Here is a 15,375-nt window from a genome sequence, read left to right as displayed (position 1 = left end):
CTGCAACGCCTGTGTCTACGGCGGCTTCGCATCATGCGGTGGGGAGCGTGTGACAGGGCTGCGCGGGGGAGGCGTTAGGGTGGAGTGGAGCTGACCTCGTGATCTGTGGCAGAGAGGCGGGTACACATTAGCAGAAGGGAATACGCGTTGTCTTCTCTTTTTTTCTTTCCACGGACGTCGCTGTGTGCCCGCGCTCTCTCTGCCGCTCCCGCCGTCCCCCTTCGCCCATCTCTGTGACACCGCCTCTTGATTCTTGCGCGTATGTGGGCAGGGATGTGTGTGTGTGTGTGTGGATGAGGACTGCTTTGTGCGCTCTTTTCTTGCTCAGTTCGCACGGCATGTGTTTGCGCCCTTCTCCTTTGGAGCTGGCTCTCTCACCGTTGGCTGCTTCAGTGTGGCTGCGCACGCACACATGCATACGAAACTCTTGTGGGTATGATGGGATAGTATGTGTTTCTGTGTGGCGGTGTCCGACTTTTGGCGTGAATTCTCTGTGAATGTGGTTGAGAATGTTTTGCCGTGAGTCTTGATGTACACTGTGCTGTCGCGGACGATGTTGTCCTGTGAGGAAAGGAAAAATACGTCGCCAGGCGCACCTGCGGTGAAGGTGCGAATTGCGATGTGCGTGTGTGCGTATATATCCCTTACCATTCTCCTCCCCCTTCCCCTCACCCGTCGGCTCCTGCCCCTCGCCTTGCCACGCAGTCTCCATATCTTCGCCTAGCTTCCTTTTATCTTCGGCGTCTCTCTCACGCACGCACGCACGCACATCCGCTGCAGTGGAGTTGTATGTGTCATTCTTCGCTTCGTGGCGTGATGATAGACGCGTGCGCGACCTCCCTTTATCTGTTGTAGTTTTGATCGTGACTCTGCCTTCAAAAAAAACTTTAACCCAAGCATGCTGCCCGAGCGCACCGCCCTCGACTGGCGGCGCATCGGCGAATCTCTCGCCGCCGGTGTTGTCGATTGGGCAGAAGAAAGGGCGGTAGTGTATGGTGGTGGTGGTGGTCATCCTCTCTGTGTGTAGGTCTGGCTACACGCAAGGGAAGGGCTACCACCCGGCTCGTTTTCAGTCTGAAGGGCACGTCTGGCGAAGCATCACCAGCCTGTGATTCCGATGGAGCCAGGACACTCATAATCCATATCCTTCGTTGTGCACCCCCCTCCCGACCTTACGTGTATGTGCCTTCTGGTAGCGGTCGAGACTCGCTGTTGCTATCCTTGTCCTCCAACCTTTTCCTCCTCTTCGATGTACCTCTCTCTTCCTCCATGACTCTCGCTCGCTGCCTTGACTGCACACTCACACACACGCACGCACACTCAGGTAGGAAAACGCCTCAAGAGTGACAACATTATTCGAGTACGTGGTCCATCGCGCTCGCATGTGCTCCAGGGAATGAACGCACTGGGTAACCGCTGCCGCTCCGTGATTGTGCTCGTGAACACCTCGCTCTACACGAGCCCGCTGCTGGATGAGGGATGTGGGTACCATTGCGGCTGCGTAGTCGTTTCCTCCGACCTCGCACCACTAGCAAGGGGCATCGTCCGTCATGCGGAGCACTTCTGCGAAGAGAACAACATCAGCTACCGAATCGTAACGATATCTGAGAAGGCGACCGAGATCGGTGAGATGATGACCAGCGCCCCCGCGGAGGAGTGGCTTACTTCTCCACTCACCCTTATCGACTGCACTCCAGCGGTGGACGAGGAGGTGCGTGTGGCCTCCCTGCTGGCGTGGCTTTATGGGGCCTACTCGTCCGCGGCATCCAGGGAAGGGAGCGCGACCGAAGCGCCGTACACGCTGGTGGCTGTCCTGGACGCAGCGCGACAAGTGCCGTGCCCGCCGCCTATTACTGCAAGCTCCTCCGCGGGCGGTGATACACTTGCGTGGCTACGACCGACGCCGAGTTACTACTCGGAGCTAATGGAATCCGTCGGCTCTTCAGCAGACAGCTGCGTTGTTTTTCCGGTGCACATGTACTCGCGCTACCCTGCTCTGCGTGACTGTGGGCTGCGGGAAAGGTGTACTGACGGCGGCGCGACTGCCCCGGTGCCGCTGGCCGCGTGGCCAAACAAGTGCACCCTGAGCGCGTTGCTTCGGGAGCTGGCATTCAAGGCGGGGCAGCTAGCCAAGTACGGCGCTTAGCGTGTGCACGTGGCGGCGGTCCGGTCGTGAGTGCTTCGCTGGTGACAACTGCGAGTGAGTGGGCTATGGTTTCAGGCCGCCGGCCAAGTGCACGTGACTGACCGTACAGCTCTCAGTCGACGGCACCCCACAGCCCCCTTCCCACTTTTGTGGCACTCCTTAAGTGAGGTGGGGGTGAAGTGCCGTCGTTGTACATCACGTGGGCAAGGTCAACGTGCACGCATCGGAGAACGGGGCGTTTTTTTTTTTGCCGATTCTCCCTATCCGCCGATACGCCCTGACGCTTCCACTGCTTCGGTTGGTGTGGCGGTACTGCCTTATCGCTCCCTCTCCCTCTGGCTCTCCCTCTGTTCTTTGACATCCAACGTCCGGCACCACTCGCGGCACGTCACCTATGCAACCGCAAGCTGCGCGTTCGCACGCACTCTTGCCAGCCTCGTCTCCGCGTGTGTTCAAGCGCACCTGCGCAATCGCCCCGCTGATCACGGACGTCCACGCCAGCCACCGCCGCTCCTCTTCTCTCGCCTTCCGCCTCCCTCCCTGCCTGCCTGCCTACCCGCGTGCAGAGCCCCATTCAGGAGTGCGGCCTGCCTTTCTGTCGTCTACCCTTGCAAAAACGCGTATGCACGTAGTGGCCGACGTGTTCGTGGTGGAATGACACGCTGCAGGTAGCTAGTCACAGCTGGATGACATCGGTGAATGTGGCGCAGCTCCTGGCTGTTTGTGTCCGCGCATCGCTGGCGGCGCAGCGCTATGTGATGCTGAACCTTCTCAAGCTGCCAGAGGCGGGGGCGAAGATGGCCCATGCACACAACTCATCGCTAGAAGCCTCTGTGACGCACCCGCGCACAGTGCTTGACCTCTCCGATACTGAGAAAGGGGTGCTGATGGATTTGCTGCACCACGCCGTGAGTGTTGATGTCAAGTCGCGCCTTGGCCACCAGAATGGCGACGCCGCGGACGATCTCGTCACGACGGCGGATGTCCTCGTTCAGACTGTAGTGGTGCGTGCGCTGAAGGAATCCTTCCCTGCATTTCCATTCACTGTAGTTGGCGAAGAGGATCAGCCGAGCAGCGCTGTCGAAAAAGAGGCGGAGGCGTGCATGGCCATGCACTACAAGGCGATCTCCGCAATGCCGTATGAGGCTGAGTTGTACGCGCACCTGCAGGCGAGCGAGAAATCCAACGCTGGCGCTGGCGCTGCGGTCGTCCTGCACGCGGACTCCGATGAGGCAATGCGACGTCGCCTGGGCATTTTCATTGATCCCATCGACGGCACGAATTGCTTTGTGGACGGCGTCTGGCAAGCCCCGATGACGCTTGTGGGCATCACGCTGGACGGTGTTCCCATCGCCGGCGTCATGAACCGCATTTTTTACTACCCGCTGACGTGCACCGACGGGCCAGCCGCGACGGAGCCGCAGGAGGAGACCTGTGTGCCCGGTCTGTCGGTCGTGTTGAACACGCCGACTCTTGCGTCGCCGTTTGTGGTATTTGACGGAGAGCTGGTGCCGGCACCGGGGCAGATGGAGCCGCAGCTAGAGTGCACCTGCGAGACGCCGCTTGCCGTGTGTCGCTCGAGCACCACGAAGGAGGTGTTTCTCCAGCGCTTGCTGACACAGCTGGAGCCCTGCAACGCCGTTTATGCCCGTGGTGCGGGCTACAAGCAGTATCATCTGCTCAAGAAAATGCTGACGGGGCACCATGTAGCGCATGAGGCCATCACCCCAGCGGACATCTTTGTGTGCCCACCGGCGACCATCAAGAAGTGGGACTGCTGTGCCGCGCACGCATTCCTCTACGCGCTCGGGGGCGAGATTTTCGACCAGAATGGTGTGCCGATTCGCTATCCGGTCGTTGGAACATATAGTGCGGCAACCACCTCCCTGCCTGAGATTGCCGTGCTGACGGACGGGCTGGTAGCGGTGACTCCGTACGCAATGCATGAGGTGGCTCGACGTCTGGGGTGGACGCTTACGCTCGCGCCGTAAGTGAGCGACGCGCGAAAAGCAGAGGACGTGCTCAACGGCTCTCGCAGACAGAAAGTTTCGAATCCTTCCCGATGTCACGCACCGATTAAATGCCGCGCTTCCCTCCTTGCTTGTCGTTTTCTTTTTTGTTCCAATTCGATTCTCTGTTTCGCTTGCTACTGCTCTCTTCTTGTCACCGGTCTGTGTTGCGCATGTGTGTGCGTGGCAGACATGTGCTGCAGCACCAAATCAACTCTCCTTCCGCGAAGGTGTTGAGGAAGGCGAGAGGGGCTTCGCGAGAGGCGATGCGCACACGTATATGTATGGACCCCTTGGCCGAGGATATCACCGTTCTTGGGTGTGATTAGGCCTTTTTTTTTCGCTCTTGTGCGCGGCGTCAGCCGTGCGTATCGGCTGCTTTGATACCCCTCGGCGTCGCTGCGTGTGCACTCTTGTTGGAGCTCGATGGAGTGAACTCTCCCCTTGCTGTCCCCCCCTCCGTCTGGCCCTCTCTCGCCCTCCATCTCTGTATGTGATGGGCGTCGCACTCCACCTGCCCACAGCGCCACGCGTCACAAAGGCAGCGCACGCGACGCAGTGACGCATGCCCTCTTCGGCTCCGCCTGCTCGCGGTGCTCCTCGGCAGGTGGAGTCGAGGGCTTACGTGGAAGACGGCGACAGGGGGAGAAGAGTGAGTGAACGGCAGCATTCCTGCCGCTGCAGCAATTTGATTGCTGATGTCGGGCAGGGGTGGCCGTAGCGCTCTCCCGTGCCTGTGCGTGCGTGCGCGAACGCACGGGTTCACTCTTTGACGGCTCTCCTCCTCCCAGATCAGCGCACGACGAGCATGGGTGTGCATGTGTGAGCGCGTGTCTCACTCTCACGTCGTTTCGGCTTCTGCTCTGATTGCCGCCCCATGAATGAGACCGCCATCGACCGTGTGGCCGACGGGGGGGAGGTTCAGTGGCGTTTTCGGCGCTAGCGACGGCCACCCAACGGGCGACAGCGCATGTCTTCACGCAGAGCCACAAGCTGGCGGCTAGCACGAACTGCCGCGAGTGAGACATATAGCCCTACCGTCGTGATGGCCTGATGCGGAGCTTCGAGGGCATTTCACCACGTCTGCGTCAGCTAAGGGCTGGACGGCTACCTCAACCTTGACGAGTTCAAGACGGCCTTGCGCCCGGTGGGAGACTCCGAGGACAACCTGAGTGTCTAGGTTGTGTGCGCCGGCAGATTCGGCGGCACTGTTGACGACCTCGGCCTGCAAGAAACGATGTTGTGCGGCGCGACTAGCAGCCCTGTGTACGGAGTGTTTTTTTTTTTACCATCTCGACCTCATCAAGACGCTCGTACAGACGAAGCCGAGGCAGCACCGTCGGCTTGGCTTTGGGGATGGGGCCGTGCGAGCGCAGTACCGCGACTGTGGGCTGCGCAGCGTCTACGGCGGCGTGGGGCTCGCGGCAGCCTGCCTTTTTGCCCGAAGCGCCCTTGCGTCTGTCAGCGGCGAGTGCATCTTGAGCATGTTGGCTTTCAATCGCGGCAGACGTACGCACGAGGGCTCGCCAGTGCGGCCAATGGCTGCAGCTTGTGCGTCTTGCATGAGTGCATTTTGGTATTGGCAACGTGGGTGGTGTCTGCCAAATGCGCTCTTCTCCATGGTGCCGTATCCCGCCGTGTGGTAGCGGAGCTTGGCGTACACCTTCTCTGCACGGCGTCCTTGCTCACGGTGACGCGACCATGCAGAGTCGCTCCCTCTTCCCCTCGCACACACGCATCTGGCCATGCTTGGGTGCGTGCAGTACGTGTCCGCGTGGCAAAAGACGGACGCCCCGACACTGCGACACGAGAGAGCGCCTCCACCCACACACTCACACGTACATGTGAGGGAGCGTCTTCTTATCGGCGTTTGCGTCGCCGGTGGTTACGCGGAGGTTTGCATGTGTGCACAGAAGGGTGCAAAAGCCATGCGCGGGTGTGCGTGTGTGGGGGTGTGTTTACGCACGTAGAAGAATGACTGCCGTCCCCTCCCCACCCCGCCCCACACACTGCTCCGATATGTTTTCGAGTGGGCAGCTACTCTCTTTATGTGGCTGCGGATGTCGTGTCCTTCCACAGGGCAATGCTCGTCTGGCGCCGATGGCGCAGCACGCGTATGCAAAGAAGGGGCGAGGAAGGGCAAGCAGGCCCCGTTAGGCGCATGGCGCGATTCGATGGCACGACAGCTGGTCCTATAGGGCCAGGATGTTAGCCGTGGCGCAACCAGTGGTGGGTGAGCGGTTGTTGTGCATGCGTGCATTCGTTGACGTGATCGCTGTGGTGGAATGGCACATTGAAGAAGACCTGTTCACGATTCCTGTGTCTGCTTCCGCCTCCTTATTCGCTACTTGGCTGCTCCATCCGCAGCAGCATACTCCACCACGCAAACGCGGCTCACCTGTATCAACAGCGTCATTCCTTCAGGTGCGCCACGCACACACAAGCGCCGTCTTCTTCTCATAACCATTCGCGGAGACGATATATCAGCAGAGATCTCGGGTCCACCCCGCACCCTCAAACACATCCCCCTAAACTCCCCTGCCCCCATGCCGCCAGCATCGAACACGCCTGCGCGCGAGAAGGAGCATCTACACCGCATGTTCTCCGCTGCCGCGAACGCCCTCGCCGACCTCTACCGTGAGTCATCCAACTCCTACGAGGCAGGCTACCGCGACGCGCTCCTCTTTGTGCAGCGCTACCTGCAGAGCAGCTCGCCCGTCACAGAGCGCGGGCTCCCCCCATCCTCGGCCTTCTCCATCTGCGAGACCGTCAACGCGCAGCACATGGCGCAGTTTTTGCAGCACACAATTGCGACTCGCCGTGAGCGCATGGCAGCGGTGCGTGGCATCCACTCGTTGCGCCGGCGCAGACGCGAGAGTGAGCAAGGGAACAGCGGAATCGATGACGCTGGTATCGCGCGCGACGACGGAGATGCCAGGGAGAACGACGATGATGACGATGGAGAGGAACCGTGCTTGACGCCGCGGTCATCTCCGGTGGTGGCCATTGAGCCGCCGGCGGATTTGACAGCTCTCGCAGCATCCGGAGTTGTGAGCACGGCCACGCCTCGCTTTTCTCCTGGCGCTCTCGTTACGGTGAATAGCACGTCGCCTGCTTTGAGTCGCGAGATGGAGCACGTAATACATACAGAGCATCCAGTGTCTGGGCGGTTGCCGTACCAGCCGCGCCGCCAGCGCCCCCGCATGGAGCGCATGCACGGCCATGGCTCTCTGGGCTCCGCGGATGGGCGTCCCCTGTCCACCCAGCTCCGCATCGGAAGGAGAAGCTGAGTGAAGGGAGATGATACTTGGTGCAGGTATATTGGCTACCGAGCAGGCTGCCTGGCAGCCTTCTGCTTCTCCTGCGGCACGCAGCGGCGTTTTGTTTGTTGTCTGCGACTTCACAGTGCACAGCGTTGATTCATCGCACACCCTTTCTCTCTCCCTTGTGAGTGCTGCCCTACCCTCTTCGCTTCCCAGGTCCGTGGTGCTGTGAAAGGGGGCGGGCGCTCTCGCTCGCTCGGGGATGGAAATTGTTCGGGTGACGTACCGCGTATATGTCTTTTCACAGTGGTGCCGTTGATTTCTCATCTGCTGCTGCTCTCAGCATCTCTTTCTCTCCCTCGCATCACCGCGGGTACGCCCGTGCGTGCCTGCCTGTGTCGATGCCTCTTTCAAGGATGGTGTGCTTGTCGCTGCCTTTGTGTAAGAAAACTCATTAACGTACGTGCACCGGGCCCGCCTCTCTGCCACAGATCACGAGGTCAGCTCCACTCCACCCTAACGCCTCCCCCGCGCAGCCCTGTCACACGCTCCCCACCGCATGATGCGAAGCCGCCGTAGACACAGGCGTTGCAGCGCAGTGTGCCAACGCAGTCGTCTGAGAGCATGGCCTCTGCCTCAAACACCACCCACCCACCCCCGCTCCGCAGGCCGCCACCTGGTGCATCCCCCTCGGGGGCGGCTCAGGCTCCCCGCCTCTGTAGGTGGTGAGGGCCGGGTGGGATGTGCTCGAGTCACATTGGCACCTTGCCCATCATATGTATGGTGCAAGCGTGTGCACCGTCGCAGGTCTCTCCGGCGGCGCGCCATCCACAGCATGGCCGCCGACATCCGTAGCGATACATCGCTCTGACCTCCTCCCCCACGTCGCAGGTGTTTAGCCCTGTCGCCAGCGGAGGCGGCTCGGCATTGGCAGAGGGGTAGTGGAGTGTGGGGGAGGGGGGTGCACTGGACCCTGCAATACCGCGCGCTGAGCTGTGTGTGCCCCCTCCCTTCCCCCCTCCCACCCCATCGGTGAGTGATAGGACGCGGATGTTTAAAGCGGGGAAAAATGATTGCTCGTCTTTACTACTCCATCTCCCTCCATGCGCTGCGCTCTCTCCTCCTTCTGGTGCGTCACCTGCTCGCCTTGGCTTTCAACATCGCCATGCGGGCGTATCTTCTCTGTGAACACGATGACACTGGCAGGCCGACCAGGCGGCCTGTCTCTCTGCTTCGCTGTGGATATATTCCCCTCACCTATTGTCGAGCCCCTCCTCTACTCCGCTGCCACGACTATCATCATCTCCTCACCGTTGCCACACCGCCCTCACTCACTTTTCGAGTCGAAAGAAGAAAGCGCACACGCTCAAAGGCGCGCCTTCCACGTGGGGATGTCTGGTAAAGCGCCCGCGCCCCTCTGCCTGCGGAGCCTCAAGAAGGAAGATCTCAACTACGAGGGCCGCGTACGGGCCGAGAAACACAAGGATGAGCTTATCCTAGACTACACCGCCTACCTGGCGGCTCACCCGGAGATCACCCCACTCCTACACGACATCATGCAGCACTTGCTGTTGCAGAAACCAGACCATCCACTTGCGGCCATGAGCGAGTTTGTGCGGGCGCGCACCTCGAGTTTTTTGTAGGCATGTGACGCTGCACAATGCGCCAGCGCAAGAACGAAAACAACCCCCTCTGCGCGTGGCTTTTGTGGGTGCTGTGCGTGAGCCCCTCACTCGCCCACACGCACACCTCCCATCGTTTCCACCTCACCCATCGCAGTGCCCTTGTCGACATGTACAGCACTCACGGACGCCCTTAAGGGGCAAATTATGCCACGCTATTATCCATTTAGGAGGCCGGCATCGAAGACACGAAACACATACCGCGCCAATGAGTATCTGCTCTCTTCCATTTTGAGGGAGACTGGTGAGCGGCGACTATCATGAGCTCCCTCTACCTGCCCACAGGGTCCGGTGTGTCCGTGGTGAATCACGAAGATGGCCGCTGCTAGTTAGAACGCTACCCCCTCTTCCCTTCCTCCCTTCCGTTCAGCGAACCTCGCCTGCCACCGTCCACTCCACTCTCCGCTGCTGCCCCTCCGTTTTCTCCTTCACGTCGCCTCCCTTCCGTTCGTCGATCACCTGCGCACGAGCGTCGTCGCATCAGTGGAGAGACGGTGCCGATCGTACTCGCACCAGTCTGTCTCTTGTTGGTTTGTTTCTTGAGGTTTTCACACGCCTCTGCAGATCCATGTTTGGTGCCACCGCGCCTTCGGCGGGCATCGGTGCCCCTGCTGCCGGCTTCGGTAAGGCTCCAGCAACGTTTGGCACCAGCGCCTTATCCGGCACGAACACCACCGCCACCACCAGCGGTGGCTTCGGTGCTGCGGCCGGCGCCTCGGCAACACCGGGCTTCGGCACCGCGTTCGCAGCCCCTACGGCCAGCGCCGCACCAGCTGGAGGAGCATCTGGCTTTGGCAGCAGCGCAGCATCAGGGACCACCGGCTTCGGAGGGGCAGCCGGCTTCGGCGCTGGCGGCTTCGGGGTCGGCGGTGGTTTTGGGGCGAAGCCAGGGGGCGGTTTTGGCGCCAGTGCCACCTCTGGCTTCGGAGCACCCGCAACAGGGACCACCGGCTTTGGTGCAGGGGCAACGGCACCGGCAGCGATCGGCGGTTGGGGCATGCAGCAGCCCAACCCCGACATACAACCCCATGCACCCCAACAGCAGCAGCCGACCGTGACGCTGCAGGACTTCGCGCGGCAGAGCGCCCTCGCCAGCTACCTCGTTAAGCTGGACGAGTCCTACAACGCGCTGCACCCCAACTGCCGCTTTAGAGCCTTTGTGTACAACAGTTGCGGGGCGGGGCAGGTAATGGACGCAATTCAGAAGGAGCGCTACACGGCCTACCTCAACGGCGGCGGGTGCAGTGAGGAGGCCTACATGCAGGCACTCCACCAAAACCCTGACCCCGGCCGCCTCTACCCATCCCCCATCCACTTCTCCCAGGAGCTCCTGCGGCGGACTGAGAAGCAGAGGGACGCCGTAAAGGTGTTGCAGAAGAAAGTGACAGAGCTGCTGCAGGATATCGACACAGTGGCGGGCATGGACGCCGCGAACGTGCGGCGGCAGCGCGAGGTGGAGCAGGAGGAGGTGATGCTGCAGCACCGATGGTACTCGCTTCTGTGCAAGATGGAGCTGCTTCGCCGTCACGGCAGCTCTTGCGGCGAGGAGGGCCTGCTGAGCAGCCGTGTCGAGCAGCTCCGCAAGCTCTTGCGAGCGCCTGGTCGCTTCAGTCAGCTACTGAGTGAGCTGCGGCCGTTCCTGACAGAGGAGGCATCGCGTGTGGCAATAATCACGCAGCAGTCGGCAAACAAGACGGAAGCACGTCAGCAGCAGCAACAGCGCCGCTTCGTCGGATCCGCGCCAGCAGCGTGGCGGAACCCAGGCGGTCAGCCACTCCTGCGCTCCGAGGTGGATCCGTGCATCATAAATGGCTGGATCCAGTTTGCCAAGCAGATGCAGGACGGAATTGAGACGCTGAATGAGCTTCTCAAGACAGATCTAAAGGAGATGCAGGCAATCCGCAGCCGTGTGGAGGCCTCTTAGTTCTGTGGGGAAGGGTAGTGGTGACGCAAACTCTCGAATTGGTGTTGTTGTGCCTCTCTCGTCTGCCACGCTCAGTGCGGGACGGTCATCCAAGAGAACGACGCACAGCGGTGTCGGCGCCGACACAGGTGCGGTGCGTGGCACTGCTTCCCTGCCACGCACGTACTCGCGTGTTTGGTCGATTCCTTCGCCCACTCCCCTCCTCCCGCCCGCTTCCTTCATTCTTTTTTCCGGGGGAGGGGAAGGGTCGAGGACCTCATCAGCCCTCTAATGCGCTGAAAGAGTGCCTATTCACCATTTCCAACCCACTGTCCCTCAGCACGTCTCTGTCCCGCCTCTCGTTGCGTCTTGTTTGCCTTGCCCTCTGCACATAGGCGTGCCGTACGCACCATTGAACACCGTCACTCTTCGTTCACTTCTATTCAGTGTGGCACATCGCACGGGGTGGGGAAGGGAGTCATCATGACGGACGGGGTGTGGCGCAGCTTCCGTTTCTTCGACAGCGAAGCCCTTGCGGCCGCCTCCTCCTTAGCGGAGCTCAACGTCGTGTGCTCATGCCTGACCCCCACCTCGCTCGTTGTGGGCGACTGCGAAGGTCAAGTGCTCTTCCTCGAACGCCATCCCGCGTCGACGGCCGCCTCGCCGGGGGGCAGGTGGTGTTTTCAGGCCTACGCGGGCCCAGTCACACACATCCGATACTGCGCACTGCGCAACACCCTCATCACGATCGGCAATGACGATGCGGTTCACAACACGATTTTGAGAGTCTGGGACCTTGACCAGCTCGTGGCCCTGTACCGAGGCCTTCTGGGCCTTAGCCCAGCCGATGTCTCGACTTCCGTTCCGGGGGCATCAGCAGCGGATGCCCCGCTCCGGTGGAGACCGCCCTGCCAAGAGCACCGCATTCTACCCGCTAGCAAAGGCGCGAGCGGCGGCGCTTCGAGTGCGCATGCCTCATGCGAAGAGGCCCCTCTAGTGACAATTCTGCTGGATGAGTCGAAACAGATGCAGTGCCACTTCAAGCCATCCTGCACGACTGCAGGCACGCTTTCTCCATCTCCCACCGGCAACTCCACTGCCAAGGGGTTCTCGTCGCATGCAGGGGAGGCTGGCAGCACCGGCGTCGTCTCATGCGGCTCCATCCGCTCTGCCGTCGTGAGCTTCGATGTGGTGCCAGATCTCTCGTGCGCCGCTGTCGGGCTCGTCACGCGGGACTGTGTAGTGCTGCAGGGGGATCTGGCGAAGGAGCGGTCGGTTCGAGTGCTGACGATCCGCAGCGGCCTCGCCAAAGGCGCTCTCACGTTTGTCGGACTCCCCAGCATGCAGCTCGCGACGTTGTGGGAGACCAAAGGCGGTGGCCATGCGAGCGACATCAGCGGCGGAGGCACCAGCGCCTTCTCTTTTCTGACAGACAGCGCCCGCGCGCTGACAAGGTCGGCGAGTGCATCGAAGGTCGACTGTAGCGGTGATGCGGTGACAGCGGCGGGGGTTCAGGTGCTGTACACGGTCTACGAGGACGTGGTTACGTGCTGGGCGTTGCGAGCCAACGGCAACTGGTCCGAATACCCCTGCCCCACCTCCAGCGGTGGTGCTCCGCGTTTTGGAGCGGCTCTGACGTCGCGTGGCGAGCTGCTCGTGCTGTGCAAGCAGGCCGCATCACACGCGACAACTGGCAGCCGTGTTGTGCGGCTCGGCCCCGCTGATCCAGCCTCCAGCGTCCCCGTGCCGTACGACCCGACGATGAAGTCATGTGTGCATCCCATCCACGTCGACCACGTGCCGGGACGCTGCTTCCTCTACACGCACCGTCAGTACCTCGTTCTGCTGGTGCAGCACGACGGAAGGCCAGAGCAGTTTCAGCTGCAGTGCCTTGACCTCGCCTATCGCATCCGTGGACTGAGTCGCCCGCAGGAGACGTACACAAACTGCGCCATGCTGCTGGCGGACGAAACAGACATGCTGGTGCTGTTTCTCGACCCGGCTGTGCGCACACGGCAGCTCGCGTTGCGAGGTGTGCGGCTACGCGAGGCAGACACGCAGACCAAGCTGGAGCTTCTCTTCAGCAAGGAATGCTACGGCATTGCGCAGCAGCTGGCGCAGACGATGGAAGGGGCCGACCCGACACTGCAGCTACGCATCCGCAAGCGCTACGGCGACTACCTCTATGGCAAACGCAAGTTTGATGAGGCCATGGCCCAGTACGTGGGCACGATCGGGTATCTGGAGTCGTCCTACGTCATACAGCGGTACATGGGCAGCGCACACATGGAGCAGCTCATCCGCTACTTGGAGGAGCTGCACAACGAGAAGCAGAGCGCCCACACCAACGTGGCTCACACAACGCTGTTGCTCAAGTGCTACATCAAGCGCAAGGACGAAGCTCGGCTCAAGGCGTTTATCCACCGTGACGACGTGCGGTTTGATGCGAAGAACGCGATCGAGGTGTGCCGAGAGGGCGGATACGCCGCGGCGGCGCTGCACATTGCCGATCGCTACGCCGCCGTGTACGACTGCGCACGCATTCGCTTGTACGACATGCAAGAACCCCTCGAGACGCTGTCGTACGTCCGCACGCTGGGGATCGATGAGGCGGAGCCGATTTGCTCGCAGCTCGGCAAGGACCTTCTTCTTGCGGCGCCTCGCGCCACGACAGAGCTGCTGATAGAGCTGTGCGTGCACTGGAAGGGGCCGGGACGGCGCCTAGTGAACGTGCCCGCTCTCCCTGCGCTTGCGCCTGACGCTACTCGTTTTCCCACTTGCACGGGAGATGCGATAGGAGGCGGGCCGCGGCACCCCCACCACGCGAACGCGTCTACATTCCTGCACATCTTCGTCGACGCACCGGTGTGTCTCATGAACTTCCTGCGCGCGGTGGTGGAGAGTGGTGTGCTGAATGAGGATGCCGCGACACCCGCGCCGATGCAGATGGCTGTGGAAGGCAACGCAGCCACGCCATCGTCACCTGCACCGCACTCTCCCACAGTGACATCGGGCCCGCATGCAGTGCTCTACAACACGCTGTTGGAGCTTTACATGACTCGTGAACTGAAGAGCACGCTTCGACTGGTGCCCCAGACAACAGCAGCAACGGCCGGTGCTGTCTCGAGCGCTGACGCGACGGGCGAGTTCCCATTGGAGCCGTACAAGCGACGGCTGGAGCAGGCGCGGACGTTTCTGGAGGCGTACAAGGGTCGCTACGACCACTACCTCGCGCTGAATCTGGCCCATCAGCACGGTTTCGAGGACGGCATCCTGTACCTCCTCCGCCTCCTCGGGCTCTCAGAGGAGATCCTCGGCTACTACGGCGCCAAGCTGAACGACTCCAACTCCACCCCGGCCGAGAGGCACGAGGGGACCGCGAAACTCTTTCAGGCATGTCAGGACAGTCCGGCATCCGACAGCAGCACGACCACCATGTGGATGACTCTGCTGTCGCAGCTCATGCGCACCGCAAAGACGGAATCGCTCGACATTGTGAAGGTGCTGGACTACATCGAGGCCCACGACGCGCTATCGCCGGTGGTGGTGCTGCAGATACTGAGCAGTGGCCCTGAGAGTACTCTGGATCTGCGCACCGTGCGGAATTACTGCCAGCGGTGTCTGCTGAAGCAGACGCAGCAGTTGCAGGAGGTGCTGGCGCAGACGTCGCAGCGACTCGGCGAGATGGAGCGTATCAAGAAGGAGGTCGTCGCTCTGCAGACCTCGGCTGTCGTCTTCCAGGCCACCACGTGCGCACACTGCCATCAGGTGCTTGACACTCCGACGGTGTACTTTATGTGCAGGCACGCCTTCCATCACCGCTGCCTCTACACAGCGGCAGAGTGCAACGTATGCGCGGCGGCCCATCGCCGGCAGCTCGACACCACCCGAGAGGCGGCGCAGCACGACCTGCCGCTGCAGAGCCCGAGCAACTTTGCAGCGCAGCTCTTTCAGGACGTGAAGTGCGGCCGCGACGCGACGGACGAAGTGGCGGGTGCAGGTGCAGGTCGGAACGGGAGCACCCCACAGGATGGCTTTCGCGTGGTGGCGGACTACGTTGCCCGCGGTGCCCTCGGTGCGCCGCCGCCGTACAAAGACGCGGGCCCCTTCAGCTGCCAATCGCCAACAGTGCCGCACCACCCCAGCGGAAGTCATCAGCGTGGGGCGGCGGGCGTGGCTGGCGCGGACGACCTCGACACTTGGTAGACGGCGGCATGGGTGCATGTGTCGGATATGGACCCTCATGCAGGTCTAAGCGAGATGACGAGAGAAATGCCATCGCCGCACCAAGAGGTGGATGAGGTGCCACGGACGCTGAAGAAGGACGCGGTAAGCGCAAGAGGTGAGCCGTCACGGCGGTACAGAAAAATGC

The 15,375-nt window shown here is 61.4% G+C and overlaps 6 protein-coding genes across 6 annotated transcripts; all 6 read left to right on the top strand.

Annotated features, from left to right (window-relative positions):
- Positions 1-1,396: 1,396 nt before the first annotated feature.
- LINJ_31_3040 (conserved hypothetical protein) lies at positions 1,397-2,146 on the top strand (the record flags this gene model as incomplete). Its single annotated transcript, XM_001467580.1, has 1 exon — positions 1,397-2,146. The coding sequence occupies one exon, from the start codon at positions 1,397-1,399 to the stop codon at positions 2,144-2,146; it is 750 nt and encodes a 249-aa protein (XP_001467617.1).
- Positions 2,147-3,249: 1,103 nt separating this feature from the next.
- LINJ_31_3030 (putative inositol polyphosphate 1-phosphatase) lies at positions 3,250-4,137 on the top strand (the record flags this gene model as incomplete). The annotated part of the gene is made up of 1 exon (XM_001467579.1): positions 3,250-4,137. The coding sequence occupies one exon, from the start codon at positions 3,250-3,252 to the stop codon at positions 4,135-4,137; it is 888 nt and encodes a 295-aa protein (XP_001467616.1).
- A 2,564-nt stretch (positions 4,138-6,701) lies between these two features.
- On the top strand, positions 6,702-7,445 carry LINJ_31_3020 (conserved hypothetical protein; the record flags this gene model as incomplete). Its single annotated transcript, XM_001467578.1, has 1 exon — positions 6,702-7,445. The coding sequence occupies one exon, from the start codon at positions 6,702-6,704 to the stop codon at positions 7,443-7,445; it is 744 nt and encodes a 247-aa protein (XP_001467615.1).
- A 1,364-nt stretch (positions 7,446-8,809) lies between these two features.
- On the top strand, positions 8,810-9,061 carry LINJ_31_3010 (conserved hypothetical protein; the record flags this gene model as incomplete). Its single annotated transcript, XM_001467577.1, has 1 exon — positions 8,810-9,061. One exon carries the CDS (start codon positions 8,810-8,812, stop codon positions 9,059-9,061), a length of 252 nt encoding a protein of 83 aa, XP_001467614.1.
- Positions 9,062-9,668: 607 nt separating this feature from the next.
- Positions 9,669-11,024, top strand: LINJ_31_3000 (putative nucleoporin (NUP54/57); the record flags this gene model as incomplete). The annotated part of the gene is made up of 1 exon (XM_001467576.1): positions 9,669-11,024. The coding sequence occupies one exon, from the start codon at positions 9,669-9,671 to the stop codon at positions 11,022-11,024; it is 1,356 nt and encodes a 451-aa protein (XP_001467613.1).
- Positions 11,025-11,486: 462 nt separating this feature from the next.
- On the top strand, positions 11,487-15,209 carry LINJ_31_2990 (conserved hypothetical protein; the record flags this gene model as incomplete). Its single annotated transcript, XM_001467575.1, has 1 exon — positions 11,487-15,209. The coding sequence occupies one exon, from the start codon at positions 11,487-11,489 to the stop codon at positions 15,207-15,209; it is 3,723 nt and encodes a 1,240-aa protein (XP_001467612.1).
- Between the last annotated feature and the right edge of the window lie 166 nt (positions 15,210-15,375).

This window comes from Leishmania infantum, chromosome 31 (assembly GCF_000002875.2).
Source record: "Leishmania infantum JPCM5 genome chromosome 31".
NCBI classification, from domain to species: domain Eukaryota; phylum Euglenozoa; class Kinetoplastea; order Trypanosomatida; family Trypanosomatidae; genus Leishmania; species Leishmania infantum.
This window is presented reverse-complemented; position numbering and strand designations above follow the sequence as displayed.